This window comes from Mesoplodon bidens (genome assembly GCF_964165515.1).
Source record: "Mesoplodon bidens genome assembly, chromosome: 3".
In the NCBI taxonomy this organism is placed as follows: domain Eukaryota; kingdom Metazoa; phylum Chordata; class Mammalia; order Artiodactyla; family Ziphiidae; genus Mesoplodon; species Mesoplodon bidens.
In genome coordinates this window covers 80582430-80600328 of record NC_138178.1, presented here as the reverse complement: position 1 = coordinate 80600328, position 17899 = coordinate 80582430, and the positions used below count along the sequence as shown (strand labels likewise).

Genomic DNA, 17899 nt, shown 5'->3' with positions numbered 1-17899 from the left:
TTTTTTTTTCTTAAATTCCATATATATGTGTTAGCATACGGTATTTGTCTTTCTCTTTCTGACTTACTTCACTCTGTATGACAGACTCTAGGTCCATCCACCTCATTACAAATAGCTCAATTTCGTTTCTTTTTATGGCTGAGTAATATTCCATTGTGTATATGTGCCACTTCTTCTTTATCCATTCATCCGATGATGGACACTTAGGTTGTTTCCGTCTCCTGGCTATTGTAAATAGAGCTGCAGTGAACATTTTGGTACATGACTCTTCTTGAATTATGTTTTTCTCAGGGTATAGGCCCAGTAGTGGGATTGCTGGGTCATATGGTAGTTCTATTTGTAGTTTTTTAAGGAACCTCCATACTGTTCTCCATAGTGGCTGTACCAATTCACATTCCCACCAGCAGTGCAAGAGGGTTCCCTTTTCTCCACACCCTCTCCAGCATTTATTGTTTCTAGATTTTTTGATGATGGCCATTCTGACTGGTGTGAGATGATAACTCATGGTAGTTTTGATTTGCATTTCTCTAATGATTAATGATGTTGAGCATTCTTTCATGTGTTTGTTGGCAGTCTGTATATCTTCTTTGGAGAAATGTGTATTTAGGTGTTCTCCCCATTTTTGGATTGGGTTGTTTGTTTTTTCGTTATTGAGGTACATGAGCTGCTTGTAAATTTTGGAGATTAATCCTTTGTCAGTTGCTTCATTTGCAAATATTTTCTCCCTTTCTGAGGGTTGTCTTTTGGTCTTGTTTATGGTTTCCTTTGCTGTGCAAAAGCTTTTAAGTTTCATTAGGTCCCATTTGTTTATTTTTGTTTTTATTTCCATTTCTCTAGGAGGTGGGTCAAAAAGGATCTTGCTGTCCTGCTTGTTCTTAATTAATACAACTGAATAAAAACAAGAATTTAATTTTCAAAAACTACTATCTGACTTTTTTGCCTATCACTGCCTTGATTTTTAAAAATCTTTTTATTATGGGAAATCTCACATACATACAAAAATAGAATGGTGTGTATCCATAATCCAGCTTTTATATTTACTGACTCCTGGACAGTCTTAGTTCATCCATATCTTCTTTTGCATCCCCATTTCCACCCCCAGGTCATACGAAACATATTCCAGGTCCAAATCATAAGTGTTTCTATATATCTCTAAAAGATAAGGACTCTTAAGAGTTAAGTAAAAAACCCCCAAAACCCCCCAAGCTCATGGAACAGATTGGTGGTTGCCAGAGGCAGGGGTTGAGGATGGTGAGAGAAATGGGTGAAGGGAGTCAAAAGGTTACAGAGTTAAGCTATGACATATATGTCACGGGGATGAAATGTACAGCATGGTAACAATAATTAATAATTCTGAATTGCATTTTTTTTTGAAATTTGCAAGAGAGTAGATCATAAAAGTCCTCATCACAAGGGAAAAAAAGTTGTAGCTATTTATGGTGATGGATGGTAACTAGACATTGTGGTAATCATTCTGCAATGTATACAAATACCTCATTATCATGTTTGATGCATCTGAAACGAATATGACGTTATATGTCTGTACCTCAGTTAAAAAAAAGTTAAGCATAATTTCAGTACTATTTTTATTATGCCTAAAAAAAACCCCCCAGTAATTCCTTACTATTTTTGTAATGTACAGTGAGTGTTTACGTTTTCCTGGTTGTCCTAGACACACACACACACACACACACACATTTTGCTTGTTTGCATTGGGATCTAAGTAAGCTCCATACATTATGATTGGTTGACATATCTCTTAAGTTTAAGTCATTTTCCCCTCCGTCCATGTAAATTTTTGAGTGAATAAACTGAGTCTGTGTTCCACAGATTTTTTTCACAGCCTGGATTTTCTGATTCCAGCTCTGTGACATCATTTAATATTTTCCTGAGAACACATTGTTTCCTTTACATTCACAGATAAGAGTAGAAGGTTGGTTAGACCCAGATTCAGTGTGAGTATTTCACAGAATGCAGTCTGTTATAGGAGGTTGTCTTCTTGTGATATTAGCAAATGTTGATGAGCATTGCCTAGATCATTAATTGATTAGGGATTACAAAGTGGTAATATTCAACTTTTATTACTCCTTTGTTTATTAGCTGGAATACTTCTGTAAAAAGAAACTTCCCCACATCAATGAGGAACAGTTCATATAGGAAAGACAGAATAAATGCATGGTTCTTTCTGATTTTTGAATTTAAAATTTTTCATTTATTTACTGTTTTTTTAAATTGAAATACATCCCTTGGTAACTACAGGGGTTTGGTTCCAGGGACCTCCCCTGCCCCCTGCTCGGATACCAAAGTCTATGGATCCTTAAGTTCCTTACATAAAATGGCAAAGTATAGTTGGCTCTCTGTATTTGCAGATGTGGAACCTGTGGATGCGGATGGCTGACTGTACATTTGACGTATAATGTTGTACAGTTTAAGGTGTGTAGCATGTTAATCTGATGCATTTATATATTTTAATCTGATGGCCATTGTAGTGATAATTAGCACCTCTATCACATTACATGTGATCCTTTCTTTTTAGTGGTTGGGATTGTTAAATCTAGTCTCTTAGCAAGGTTGATGATTATAATACATTGTTGTTGTCTGTATTCACTATACTGTGCATTAGATCTCTAGGGATTATTTACTTCCCATTCCAGGTTTGTACCCTTAAACAACATCTGTCCTATCCCCCACTCCCCACCCCCGGTAACCACTATTTTACTTTCTGTTGTTACAAGTTTGGCTTTTTTAGATTCCACATATACATGATATCATACGTTACCTTTTCTATCTCTGTCTGACTTATCTCACTCAACATAATATGTTCAAGGTTCATCCATGTTGAATTTTTGACGTTTTCAAAAGAAAAAATGGATTATCTACCTTCCTTCCAAGGTTTGACCAATGAGGCTTATTGGTATGATTATGAATATTTTTGTATGATTATTGATTCATCAGTAAACATATTTGTGTTTTATTCTGTTGCAGTTATTATCTATACTCATGGTCTAATGGTCCCAGTTTTAGCCAGTGGGAGCTTGTTGAAGTTCTTTTGACAAAAATCCAAGTTGTAGTTGATAGCTTCTTTGCTTTCTGGAATGATAAAATGCTCAGATTCATCTCGTTCATTTCCTGCCCCAGAACTAGAGTCAGCCAAAAAGCTTCACATACTGTTTCATTGGAAAATGGTATTTGGAGGTCACAAACGTCACTGGGGGTGCTCTTTGCGACTGCAGCGGATATTATTCACTGGTCTTTAAAGTGGTCAGAGTTAGGAAACTTGTTTCTTTTTAAAGTTAAAAATACATCATGAGTTTTGTTCAGTTAAATAGTATTACAGAAATTTTATTTGACCTTGATGAATTTGTACCCATGCCAAACATTCGACTTCTCAAGTGCACCAGCCTAATTCACACTACACACACAGTCTTAAAGTAATGGTGCCAGGATTACCACTAGCAAGATGAAGAACAAAAACAGGTTAAGGTTTTTTAAAATAGTATTTTTTTGTTTGTTTTTAAAGGTATATCCCACTAGAAATGGGTAAGAGGCTTAAAGCACTTGAGATGGTTTTTCTTCTCTTTGGTTAGGTACTGACTGGATACAATAGTTTATTTACTTCATTTTAGTGTTTTTTTTTTTATTTTAGGGATTGCTTTGTTTAATTTTGGTCATGATTATTTGTAATATTTATAGAGTTCCAAAGGCAAAGCTGACATGCCTGGCATGTTCAGAGATATCTGGCTTCTATCCTTGTCTCCTCCATTCTAGTCCCTTTTTTCCTTAGGTAATAATTACTTCTGTATTTAAAAATCTTAATGTTTATCTTTCCTTTATTTTTTAATTTTTAAAATATAAGCAGATACATGTTAACTTTTTTTATTGCCTCCTTCTTGTGCAAGTGGTAGCATACTGTATGCATTTTTCTATACCTTACTTTTCTCACTTAGTGATGGGGATCGGCTGTGCTGGAGAGCACTCCATAGTAGTTTATAGAGACAGTCCTTTCTTTTTACAACTGCATAGTGTATCTGTAGCATAGTTTATTCAACTAGTCTCCTAGTGATGGACATTTGGATAGTTTCAAATACTTTTATAAATAGTGCTACGGTGAGAATCCTTGAGAATTCCTCTTTGAGATGGATTCCTAAAAGTGTGATTGCTAAAAGTGTGATTGCTAAAAGTGTAAAGAAATTTCACTACTCAGAAAAAAATCAGTTCTAATATTTTCAAACTGGGATAGAAAACATACTTGTTCTGAACACTGTATTATGTAAAATACCCTTTTACAACAGTTTAAATGGGTATGTAGCTTCTTTTTTTTTTAAACATTTATTTATGTATTTATTTGGCTGTGCTGGGTCTTAGTTGCGGCATGAGGGATCTTTTAGTTGCGGGATGTGGGGTCTTTTAGATGTGGCATGCAGGCTCTTAGTTGAGGCATGCAAGATGTAGTTCCCTCCCCAGGGATGGAACCCAGCCCGCCGGCATTGGGAGTGTGGAGTCTTAACTGCTGGACCACCAGGGAAGTCCCTGTAGCTTCTGTCTTTCGTATATCTAATTTATTTAACTGATTTTCTAATTTGAGACCTCTTAATTTCCACTTTTATACTACAATAAAGACTGCTTCAGTGACAGTCATTGTTTATATAAAATACATATATGTAATATATGTTCTATGAATATATATATTTGTTGCTATTATTTTCTTTTAATATTCCTGTGTTCATCCAGGTTGAAATAGCCAATAGAATGATTAATGGTCTGAATCTGACTGGAGATGTGTGAGGGTTCCTGGTTAGGTGGCAGGAGCTATAAAATAAAGCATCCCTCCCTGCCTTTTTAACTCCCCCCGCCGCCTCCCACCCTCAGTAACACTATTTTCTTTTATAATCTGCTGGTATCCCCAACTCTCTTTCTTTGAATTTAATAATATCATTATTATCTTAATTTGCAGATGGATTCTGACTAGGAATTACAAGGCTCTTGCCAAAGGAACAAGAGGCAGCACATCTGGTTTCCTTAATATTGTGATGGAACTGAAAAAGTGCTGCAACCACTGTTATCTCATTAAACCTCCCGAAGAAAATGAAAGGGAAAATGGACAGGAGATTCTTCTGGTGTGTGCTTACCTTGTTTGTAATTACTTTCTTAAAGACACTTTAGTTTCTATAGATGCTTTTTACCAAAATGCTCCTTTTCCTCCTTGATAATTTCAAGGAGCATCAAAAGAAGCTTTAAAAACAGGTGAGAAAAGTCAAATAGCTAGGAAAAATCTGGAAAGTATATTGTCACAGATACTAGGTAAAGAGCATTTGAGGAATTGCTTGTCAGCTAGGTTGCAGAAGGCTTCCAAAAGCTTAAAGATGATTTTAAAAATATGAACTCTTATTAGAGAGGAAGGGCAGATTGAAGTATGCTTTTGAACATGATGATTAGAATGTCTTTTCAATCTTCAGTCTTTGATCAGGAGCAGTGGGAAGCTGATTCTATTAGATAAACTGTTGACAAGACTTCGAGAAAGAGGGAACAGAGTCCTTATCTTCTCTCAGATGGTGAGAATGTTGGATATCCTGGCTGAGTACCTGACTATTAAGCACTATCCTTTCCAGGTGAGCATGCTTGGTACTTGGGGTCTCTCCCTTCCTCCTTTCCTCCCTCCCTCCCTCTAGGTTGTATGCTTTGCTTGCTAAATTATCCTAAAGGAGAAAACAAGAGTTTTCTTGTTTGAAACAAATTGAGATTAAGGTTCCAGGCGGGTCTTAATTTTTACTTCCATGCCTTTAGGCTACCCTGTAATGAACAAGATCATGGGAAGATTATTCTTGTTTGGTGGGCGAGGGCTGGGGATTAGAGAAAGGAAAATTGGGCAAGAGAAGTGTTGTTAGATGGTATCTCACATCTCTGAGCCTGTGGTAAAAGTAGCGAGGAAGGAAGTGTGAACCTGATGACAGAAGCCCAAATCCTAAGAAAGAAAGAAGAAGAGAGGTGACAGTGTTTTATATTACACCCCAAAGGAAGCTGACCCTGGCTGTGAGGCTGGGGACTCAGGAGAACCGTATACGTGAAACCTTGGTCGTCCCTGAATACACTTTGCAGAATTATAACTTTGGGTTTTTGTCTTCATTCATTAATCTCTTATAAGATGAGAAAAATAAGGGGGAAAAAGAGTTTCTTCAGCATAATATTTTTCTACGTGTTAGACAATGGGAAACTTACCTGATTTATTTATAGACGTGTGCAATTTACCTTGATTTTTGGCCTAATATTTTTATAATGCCTTGATTTTTTTAAAAAATTAATTTTATTTTTGTCTATGTTGGGTCTTTGTTGCTGCACGCGGGCTTTCTCTAGTTGCGGCGAGCGGGGGCTGCTCTTCGTTGCGGTGCGTAGGCCTCTCATTGCAGTGGCTTCTGTTGGTGCCGAGCACAGGCTCTAGGTGCACAGGCTTCAGTAGTTGTGGCACATGGGCTCAGTAGTTGTGGCCTGCGGGCTCTAGAGTGCAGGCTCAGTAGTTGTGGCGCACAGGCTTAGTTGCTCTGCAGCATGTGGGATCTTCCTGGACCAGGGCTCGAACCCGTGTCCCCTGAGTTGGCAGTTGGATTTTTAACCACTGTGCCACCAGGGAAGCCCTGCCTTGCATTAAAGAAATTTTTTCTTTAATTTTGGATGGACTCATGCAGTTATGCTGATACTGAAGATACTTGAAGGCAGTGATTCTCTCTAAGAAGGCCAAGCTTTAAAACTCAGTAACAGGTTTTCTTTCAGCATACCCTGAAAGGCGTTGTTATATCCATAATACCTTGTGTGGTCTTTCAGCAGTTGTCTTAGAATATAGTTAAATACTGTGGTTGTTACCAAAAATAGCACAGTACAGAGAGTCAGTGATCTCTCAGTACATCTGACCCCTGGGAGCTTTCAGGTCTAGCTCATCATTTGGTATCAAGTAAAATAAGAATATGTTATTTTTCTCTCTAGGGAATGAGTAGTCTGGTGTCCACTCAGGTTATCATGCCTAATGTCTTCTCTTAGAATATTGAAAAGAGGGCATTTGGGTTTTCTCATTTCAAATACTGGTTGTGAACATGCCATTTAAACTTATCTTTGGGTCAAGGCTCTCAGTAGAGTTGGTAGTCAGAAAGAAGAAAGGGGGTTCCCATGTGTGATTCTACCTGTGATCGGTGGCTCTGGGTTTGGTGAACAGAGCGCTGAGCTGTAGGTCCTTCCACTGACTCCACCCCTCCCCTGTCACTGATCACCGGTCAGCTGACATCTGCCTGGTCAGTTTTGCCTTCGGTAAAATGAGGTGGTTTATCTCAAGTGGTGATTAAGGGAAAGTAATGAGAAAATGATTTTAAAGAGTGAGAAATGCTTTATATACAGCATACAAGTAGTAATTCTTCAGTATTTACATATTATATGGTTTCTTTATGGTGACATTGTTTTGGACCTAGAATTGACATATAGTCTAATGTAAGAATTGTATATGCTAGTAAATGCCAGAGGCTCTCTTGAAGATACATTTTGGCTGTTTGAACACTTTGCTCTGATTTTAGAGTGTAATTTTCAGAAAAGCTGGGATATATGACTCACTTAATTTTAACATTTTCAATATTATGGGGAAATGTTTTCCAAACAAAATTATGTAAATAATTTTTTGGTTTATGGAGCACTTAATAACAGGGCAACTTTTAGCCATGTAGCTAAGGAGCACCATTTTTCTTCAGGAGCTAATTATGAGGTGACCAGTGGTACTATTTCCTAATCTCTTTGGTACCCACAGATGTAGAAGCAGACAAAGCCTCTAAGCACAGCTGGGGTTGCCACCTTTCTCCTTATGTCCTGGTGGCCATTCTGATCCTTGGATAAACTTAGATGGCCGTTAGAATCAGAAGCTTCTGACCTTGAGTTTGTAACCGGAGAGCTTGGGGCAAGTCGGGTGTGCTGCTGAAGCACAGCCCCTGGACAGCACTTTGCCAGTGTGTTCCAGTTATTTTTACTCAGTGGGTGTTGGAGTGATGAAGGTTACAAGTCTGGTGTTCTATTTTGAGTGTAGCTGATCTTCCTACCTTATGATTTTCTTATGGTTTATTTTTACAGCGTCTGGATGGTTCCATCAAGGGAGAAATCCGAAAACAGGCACTGGACCACTTCAATGCAGATGGGTCTGAGGTATAGCATGCATGGCTTTGTTATTTGGGCAGCTTGGGCTCTGTATCAAGGGGAAAGCCTTTCTAGCTTAATGTATTCTGTTTCAGAAACATTTCACAGTGCAACTCCTCCTACCTGATAAGGGAAGGAGAAATCACTAAAGATGCCTCTTAATTTTGTTGTTTGTCAATCCAGAAAAGCATATGCATGTTTGTTTGTCTCCCCTGGTCTGGATTAATGACTGTAGTTCCGGTATCAATTGAGGGTTCTCTGGTGGCTTTCAGATGCCAAATTTCTGGGCCTAGAAGAACCACAAGGCAAGGGTTGGGGAGGGCTGGCTGGTAGGATTAATTTTGACATGTATGTTACATCAGAAGGTTCTGATCTAAACTTTTTTTGATGACTTGCGTCTTGAAAAGTATGTTTGCTATGTCTCAGATTTGTCGGACCCCCTGGTAGGATGTGGCTTAATTCCCTTGCTTGGGCTAATAGCAACATTGGTTAATCTGTTAAGTATCCAACTTGAATTTGGCATTATAAAGTATTTTGTTTTTAAGGTACATGTGGAAGAGCACTTAGGACAAGTTAGAAACCGTGGTAACCTTGTAATTTGTGCATATCAAACTATTAAATACCGTGGGATGTGAGAGAAGAGGGGAAAAGAAGTTTAGTGTAAGTAAAGCTATAGTGGCGTGAGGAGTTAAGAAAGCCATGGTGAGGTCCAGAGGTAGAACTAGAAGTGTTTTGGAGAGAACGTTAGAGCTTCTGAAGTCTGGGCCACTATTCTGTATAGATAGACCAGGCTTAACTTTCTGCTTTCTCAAGAGCTTTGAACACTCTTAATGTCTGTCTGTCACTCCAGAATGGTATGACTCTTGCCCCTTGAATAGCACATAAGCCTAGTTAGACTATGGTATTCTGGCTGTTTCTCCAGCCTAAAATTTTAGTTCTCCTTGAGGAATTTTGGGCACTAATCTCCTCAGAACCAAGGCTCTCAATGGTCAAGGAGAAGAGGACTGTAATTACTAAAAACATTGATAACCATCTAAGTCCATCCTCCTCTCTCTCCTCCCTATTTTCTCAACTGTAAAAGCACCCTGATGCCCTACTTCATAATCCTGCTGTGATGACTAAGTGCAATACTCCACACATAGCACTGAGCGTAGGGCCTGGTACATAGCAAGCACCCCATCAGTGTTACCTGTTTCTCTTCTTCAGTATTTGTTGAGATTGGTTTTTTGGTCCATACCGTTAGTTTAAAACACAGTGTGAGTTGAATGTTTCATATCGCCCTTTCTCAAAAAAAAGCTAAAGTGGCTTTCTTCGTAGTTCTCTGTTGATTCCCCTGGCTGATGGCTAGATATAGAATAGAGATTCTTTACCATTTTCTGCGACTCTGAGTCTTTTTAAAATTAATTTAAAAAATTACTTTATTACTGGGGGAAAGTATTATAAACACATTTAGAAATTTTAGAAGATGGTGAAGAGTACAAAGAAGAAATACTATACAAAGAAGAAAACTTCCATCCCAGAGAAAGCGTGCTGTTCACATTATTTGGGTGCATTTCCATTCATCCTGGAAGAAACCCTTTGTTTCTTTCTATGTTTGCCCAATTGGGATCATGCTGCATATAGTTTTGTGCTCGCCTTTCATTCAAAATTCTACTCTGAGCATTTTCCCGTGTCATTAAAGATTTAAAAAAACTAATTTCTAATATTTTCTCATGCCTGTTCCATCATTTATTTGACCATTTTATTGTTGTCAGATGTTTAACTAGGATATGAGCATGTAAAAAAGATTTTGATACATTTTGCTAAATCACTCTTCCCAAACCATTTATATTCATAATGTTTATGTGTGAATATTTCCATTTTACTATTTGATAATAGGCACAAATAATGTCAATATAATTCATATTGTCTTTGATAAAGAGTGACATTGAAAATATTTCTTATGATCATTCAGACCCCAGATTTCATTTAAGTTTTAGGTGTCTCATTCTCAAGTGTTTACCTGCAGGCTTCTCTTCAGAGTGTGGTGTTGCTTGGTATCTCTACCAAGGCTCACAGACTATGCTTCAACCCCCCTGTTAATCAGTTCTTTATTGGAATTGTTTAAAGCTCTTGTGAGACAGCTCTCTCCATTTTTATTTCTATGGCATAATGTTGGTGAATGTGACTGTTATTTAGAATGTGGAGACCTTTTCATTGCATCTGTGTATATGTATTAAATACACCCATTTATCAAAACGTAACTCAGAACTACCAGTTTTTGAGTGCTATTTCCATGCCAGAAAGGTGTCAGTCTTTGATACATGACCAAATTCCCTGGAAATAGAAATCTGTTTGGCTTTGGTTTTCTCTGGCTTATAGAGTTTATTCTCTGCCTCCTGCCCATTTCTTTTCTGAGCACTCAGATGCAGGCATGCAGTACTATGCCTGCCCAGTCTCTATTATCATTGTTGTGGAAACTGGAATATGTCAGTGCCTGGGTCTTTCCCACACACTGCTGTTCGGCCACACCTGCTCTGGTTTTCTCTGTGCATGTTCCGTGGTGATTGAGGATCCTGTGCTGTCCAGTGGTTCAGTCATGTGATCTCTTAGTGTATAGTGTTTCTATATTCCTCACCAGCCTAACAAATGAATGGACATTTACCCAATAAAGTCTCCTTGCTCATACTGACTGCCTTACATGGCATAATCCACCTTTACCCAGGAAATAAGTATCTAAGCAACTTGCTGAAACGATCCTCATGATAATTAAGTTTGTCTGGTTTCTGTTAACTGCTTGTATACTAGTTTTAGCCAGGAGAGAACACCAATTCTTTTGCTCCTGTTGCCTTATCAGATTCTACTTTACTCCTTAGTTCATTGCACTGACTCTTACCTCTTAATCAAATGAAAATTCACTCTGCCATCAAGTCCCTAACATTCTTGTAGCCTCCATAAAGTTTGTCCATCATATCTCACTTTTCTTCACACCTGCAGGGGTTTCCAGGTATAAGGGCTTATTGGACTGTGAAACTGTTTCTGAGAAGGCCACTGCATAAAGTAGTATATTGCATTGTGTACAGGACTTCTGTTTCCTGCTCTCGACAAGGGCTGGTGGCCTGGGAATCAATCTGGCTTCAGCGGACACAGTCGTCATCTTTGATTCTGACTGGAACCCCCAGAACGACTTGCAGGCACAAGCCCGAGCCCACAGAATTGGTCAGAAGAAGCAGGTCAGTGGAGAGGGGCCTCTAGATGTGGCTTGGAGGGGAGGGGGGCAGGGGAGGTTATTCAGCCCTTTCAGGATGTTTGTAAAATGCTTTTTTTTTTTTTTTTTTTTTCCTGTTTTGTCTTCATTTCCCCAAGGGTAGATGTCTGTTTGTTAATTAGTACAGAGAAGCTGTCTTTGGGGCTGAGATGAGCTTATAGATACGAAACTATTCTCTTTCTCTGTTTGAAAAGTATATCACCAGTAACTTTCTGGCTTACTCAAAGATATATGATGAATAGACTTAGAATTGAAATTTTCCATCTATTTTATTATGGAAAAGCTGTTAAAATATTCTAACATTGTTCAAGGTGGTCTACTTTTATTACACATGACCAGTATTAGCTCTGTGGTATGTTGGAAACGTACACACTTGTTTCCTTCATAGATGAATTTCAAAGCCTGCCCTAGTACTGGGTACCTCTTAAGTTTCATATGTGGCCAAAGATTCAATTTCAGTGAGACAGATCATTCTTTAGCAGCATTTTTATTGTTAGAACAAGGCTATAATAACAATTCCTTAGAGGCTATTTTATTTAAGAATGTAACGTGCTGCAAATAGTAAAAATATTGCATGTACAATACTTAAGTTGTCTGCTTGGATGGATGGCTTACAAGTGGTATGCCATAGCAGAGGACAAATATTTTTTTATTTTCCCCCTTGGTTTTAGGCAGAGGTAACTTTTTTGTATGTGTGATCAGGCATAAGCATAACATTTCCTTTTCCTACAGGTAAATATTTACCGCTTGGTTACAAAGGGGACCGTGGAGGAAGAGATCATAGAACGGGCCAAAAAGAAGATGGTATTGGACCATCTGGTGATTCAGCGCATGGATACCACTGGCCGGACAGTTCTGGAAAACAACTCTGGAAGGTCCAAGTAAGTGCCAGAAAGATGGGAGAGGTAGCAGAGTCAATTTTATGTCAACATTTGGTATAATTCATTTTTCTAATAGGATGCTTTACAACAGACATTAATCCATTAGTTACCTGGAAAAGGCCAAGCCAAAACTGCAAGAAGATTGCATTTTCATTTTATTTTGCTCTCACTGTTTCTCCTTCTTCTTTGGGTTCTTTTTTTTTTTTTTTTTTTTCCCCATATCAGCCCTTTTCTTATGTGCCCTCTCTCTTTCCTGCCTCTCTTGCCTTTTGCTTTTGGCTCTGCCTGTGACATATGACACAGCAGCAGCAGTGGCAGCTGTGTGCTCCCCATTGGGCTTTCATCCTGGCACAATGTTGCCTTGGACTTTTCAGCAGTGCGAATGCACCAGATTGAATTGGTATCTGTTTCTTACTGTTGGTAAAAATGTTTGTGTGGAGATTATCTTTCCTATTGAAAACAGAAGGCTATAAAAGGAAAGTGGTTAAGTTTTAGTTGGCTTTATTTGGAAACACAACTATTTCTCTTAGAGAGTTTACATTTTGACCAAATTGTTGAGTATCTTCTGAGGCAGTCCTACAACTTGTGTTACAGGTGAGATCAAATGAGCCCTTCCTAATTAGATGATGATAATTTTCCATTAAAGAGGAAACTAGGCAGAAAAAGCTTGTTCTTTTATTTTGGACCAGAGATGAGGAATTTGAAAATTCTTGGTGAATGGTAACTTTCTGAGTCAAAGGACAAAGAGAGAACTCCCTTCTCTCATGTTGCTAATTATCTTTCTTGCTTAACCATGTAACAGATGAATCAACAGGAAAATAACTGATTTCTTAGTCTTTTGTTAGTTTAGGTTTACCACTGCTGAATCGTCCTGTGGATTAAAAAACATGCAATATTTGTGAGATCATTTTTCTTGTGGCAGAATTTATATCTTCACCAGTAATTTGACCTCTATGAAGAATAGATATTTAGAACTCCATAGAGGTTATCTGACATTCCTAAAAGATTACAACTACATTTTATTTCTGCAGTTCAAATCCTTTTAATAAAGAAGAGCTGACAGCGATTTTGAAATTTGGAGCGGAGGATCTCTTCAAAGAACTTGAAGGGGAGGAATCAGAGCCTCAGGTAGTCAACAATAAGGGAAAAAAATTTCTTGATAAGTATCATCTGTGAGAGTCTGACTTTTTCTGGAAGTGATTCTGAGTCTGAGGCTTTTATAAGGAAACGGTAGTTACTTGCAGAACATAGTTTCTCTTTTTTTCTTACAGAGCTAAAAGCTCTTACTAAATTGACTAGGAAAGAATGAGAAAAGCATTTGAGGATTTTGTCTTTGGTCTTTTTTTTTTTTTTTTTTTTTTTTTTTTTTTTGCGGTACGCGGGCCTCTCACTGTTGTGGCCTCTCCCGTTGCGGAGCACAGGCTCCGGGCGCGCAGGCTCAGTGGTCATGGCTCACACAGGCCCAGCCACTCCACGGCATGTGGGCTCTGCCCGGACTGGGGCACGAACCCATGTCCCCTGCATCGGCAGGCGGACTCTCAACCACTGCGCCACCAGGGAAGCCCCTTTGGTCTTTTTTATTCCAATTTTATTTCTCATAATTTCTGAAGTTTCATCTTATCATTTGTATAAATAGTAGCTTGAAACATTAGATATCAAGGACATGAAACTGAGAGTATAAAAGAAAATGGAATATCAGAGAAGAGAGTTGGTTTATTTGGACCAGTCATTTTCAGTAAATGCTTAACGCTGCTTGCCTTTTTACCATGTTTGTGTTGCTCTTGTTCTTTTAGGAAATGGATATAGATGAAATTTTGCGCTTGGCTGAAACCAGAGAGAATGAAGTCTCAACAAGTGCAACAGATGAGCTTCTGTCACAATTTAAGGTATGAAAATCATTGTCTGAGAAAGTCTTTGGCATTGATTCATGAACCAATAATAAGTAATGCCTGTCAGTACTTTCTGGGTGCAGGGGACTCTGCTTTTCTCTTTACCTAAGTTGACTCATACCCCTCAAAATTATTCTCTAGAGTTCCAAGTATGATGTGGGTATAGACTGTATAGTCCTCCCCATGAGGGTCACCACTGAAGTGGTCCATCCTGCCCAGATTCAGTGGGTAGAGGAAAAGAAGTCGGTGTGACAAGGGCTGAGAAGAAGCTGTCAGTGGGATAGGTGAAGAACTTGATAGTGTGGAGCTCTGGTAGGGGTGGAGAGGTCGTGGGAGAGACATTAATAGAATCATAAGAAAGAGAGGTCAAAGGTGTGAAAATAGAAGGTGACAGTTGGGAAGCTCTTGACTTGGTGGGATTTTTTTTTTTTAAGGATAGTTATGGGGTAGTTAGTGGTAGTTGATAGAAAATTAAATGAGATTAGGACTAAATGCAGAAGCTGGGCACCTGATGAGTAGGAGATGACAGCACTGGGTCTAGACATTATTAAAAAGCTTAGTGAAGAGAACAGTGAAAGTAAAGTATGAGGATAGAAGGGTCAAGCAAGGCAAAGCGTTTGAAAGGTGTTACCACGTTTCTAGGTTGAGGAAAGAAATTGAGAATAGGGAAATACTGAAGGTTCTAAGGAAAGAAGGAAAATTTGATTGCATATTGCCCAGGAGGAGACTGGAACAGATATAGTCAAAAGCACAGATGGAGGAACCGGCCTTTGAAAGAAAAAGGGAAGTATACACTTCAGGGAATAGAGGGGAGAGAAGATGTACGAGTTCCAACTGGTGACCTTAATTACCAGTAAATTAAGTGAGGTGTTTGCTGAGAAGTGGAAAAGATTTGGAATAGTCCCATCCAGGGGCCAGGAGTTGCCAGGAGGAACTTGGTTTAGGGTGTAGAGCTGAATTTAGAAGATGGGGCTTCACATTAGAGCCAGTCAGCAGGATCATATGACTTGCTCCAGAAATACTTGAGGTCAGAGGAGTTGAATCAGTTGGCCATCCCAAGGTGGGAGATTGGCTTGGGAGGCATCGAAGAGTCATCAAAGTGGCACAAGTTTCCCAGATTCCAGTGAGAACGTGGTTGAATGGATTCATCATGGTTTGATTCCATGCATGTTAGAGAAGCAGGGAAGACCTGGAGGTTACATTGATGGTTATGTGTGGTAGACCCATAAGGGTTGAGGAAGAAGTGTTTGAAAGGAGGCATTATTTTGTGATGAAGTCCAGGGTTGGCCACAGGTAGAAGTTGTCCTGGTGGAAGAAAAAGGAAGGAGTTGAGTGGATCACGGAGCTCTAGGATCAGAGTTAATGTGTCTGTGGATGCAGAGGATGGAGGTGAATTGCTAGTGTTTCAACTGGATTTCACTTCTATGGCTACTGCTCCCTTCTTAAATAGAAGTAATCTTCATGATGGTGTCCTGGTCTAAATATCTTAAATATTTGATATGAAATAAATGGAATATTCTTCCAGGTTTGTTTCAATTTTTGCATTTTGTGTTCTTGTTTTTATTCCTAAGACTAACGTGTAGTTTTGAGCATATGAAATTCTTACATACCTTTAGCTTCTATACTTTTGATAAAAATGAATAAGGTAACCAATAGCTACTGCTTTGAGTTACGGGTTGTTTCAAATGAGCTCTATTCAGTAGCGATTTATAATGTATAGGACTGTAAGTTTGTAATGGATTAGTATTAGGTTTTCAAATGTTATAATCTAAATAAATCTAAAATTTCTAGTTAGTACATAAGAACGTGTATGATTTAACAGCAAATCTTTCAATAAAACTTACAATAAGACAGTTTGTAGCTTTATATCTTTCCCTGTTTTTCAGTAAAATTTCTGATGAACTTCAGGATTTGGCAAGTAGATTTTGTTGGGGGGGCGATAAGGGAGAGATGAGTAGAAAATTGATTATTTGATTATGTAATATCACAGGAGTCCTATTATCATTCATAGCATGTTAGATTAAAAACAGTGCTTGAGTTGGTGTGTTAGTAGATGGTGTTTGGGAAATAGGGAAATGTCAGACAATGGGTTGTCCATTTGTTTTAAGGTTGCCAACTTCGCAACAATGGAGGATGAAGAAGAACTAGAAGAGCGTCCTCACAAGGACTGGGATGAGATCATTCCAGAGGAGCAAAGGAAGAAAGTAGAGGAGGAAGAGCGGCAGAAAGAGCTGGAAGAAATTTATATGTTACCTCGAATTCGGAGTTCCACTAAAAAGGTGATCAAGTAACGTGAAAGATACGGAAGTATTGATACTTCTTATTTTGTTCACCTTATGTTGTTGTCCGGATGTGGAGGGTTCCAGGGCAGAGTTACAGGAAACCTAGCAGAGGGAAATGGAAAAATACACAAGGCTCATGTGCATACCTATGAGCCATTTGATCTTTGCAGATTGGCTCTTTGTGAGATGGCTGGACAGGATTTGAGTTTGACAGAAGTTTACATTTTGCCCTTGAGATTAGAACCAGTAAGTCTAAGAGTTTGGTTCTAATTGGCAAGGCCTTTGACTCTGAGTCAAACCTCTTTTCACCTTTAAGTGTTTGTTTATAGCACTTGGCATACATACTTAGTAAGAGATTATATAAAGGTGCTTCAGTTTACAAAGCTCTATCATAGGCACTATCTAATTTGATTTTTGCAACAACATTTAAGTAGATAGACTGTTTTATTACCCAGTTGTTGGAGATAACAGACTCAGGTTTGTCTGAGAACCTAGTAAATCAGTACTAGCTAATAGTAGCTATCATTGAGTATTCACTGTATGTCAGGCATAAGTTAGTGCTTTTCCACTTACTGACTCATTTAATACGTATGAAAACCCTGTATTATAGGTGCTATTGTCCCCATTTTACAAATGGAAAACAAAGGCATGAAGAAGTAAAGTAATTTGCCCAAGGAAGTAAACATGAAGCCACAATCCAAATATTTTTATTCCAGTTTACTTAATGACATTACAGTATGTCTCTGGCAGAGCGACTATCCCAAGCAGATCTTTCATCACATGCCATCTGCCTCCTTCTTTCTTAAAGGGAAATTGACTTGCCTGATACGATGGGAAGTTCTGAGTATTAAGGAGTTAAGATGGACTGGTCTTAGTCCTTAGATCTCTTGGACCTGGCACTTGCTACAATGTGACTTTGCCTTTTCAGGCTCAGACAAATGACAGTGACTCTGATACTGAGTCTAAGAGGCAGGCCCAGAGATCCTCTGCCTCTGAGAGTGAGACAGATGACTCTGATGACGACAAGAAGCCCAAGCGCAGAGGGCGCCCCCGAAGTGTGCGGAAGGACCTCGTGGAGGGATTCACTGATGCCGAGATCCGGAGGTTAGTGGGGGCTCTGCTCTCCTTCCCCCTCACATTTGGAAGGACATGCTGTAAGCCTCAGGTTGATGGATCCCTGACACTGATGACAGGGAGGTCAGAGGAAGGCAAGGGGGACTGAGTCATGCTCCAAGGCCCCAGGATGATTCTCCCTTCTCCAAGGTTCTCCTCAGTTGAGCTCTTTCTTTTTGTTTACTTCTTGTTCTGGGTTCTGAACATTTCACAAAGTAAGTCCAGCCAAGAGGAAAGAGGCTGTTGGAGGTAAACTTGGATTGAAACTTTCTTTTTTGTTTTTATTGAAGAATATGAATAAATACATACATACATATGTATCAATGT

The 17899-nt window shown here is 38.8% G+C and overlaps 1 protein-coding gene across 7 annotated transcripts in view; it reads left to right on the top strand.

Moving 5' to 3' along the window:
• CHD2 (chromodomain helicase DNA binding protein 2) overlaps positions 1-17899 on the top strand; it is a 122824-nt gene that overhangs the window by 59689 nt on the left and 45236 nt on the right. For all 7 annotated transcript variants that reach the window (XM_081227791.1, XM_081227794.1, XM_081227792.1 and 4 more), the window contains 9 exons: positions 4955-5117; positions 5457-5609; positions 8098-8169; positions 11223-11372; positions 12140-12288; positions 13320-13416; positions 14082-14174; positions 16286-16456; positions 17388-17563. In XM_081227791.1, the coding sequence (XP_081083917.1) occupies positions 4955-5117; positions 5457-5609; positions 8098-8169; positions 11223-11372; positions 12140-12288; positions 13320-13416; positions 14082-14174; positions 16286-16456; positions 17388-17563 (1224 nt within the window). The remainder of the gene's footprint in view (positions 1-4954; positions 5118-5456; positions 5610-8097; positions 8170-11222; positions 11373-12139; positions 12289-13319; positions 13417-14081; positions 14175-16285; positions 16457-17387; positions 17564-17899) is intronic.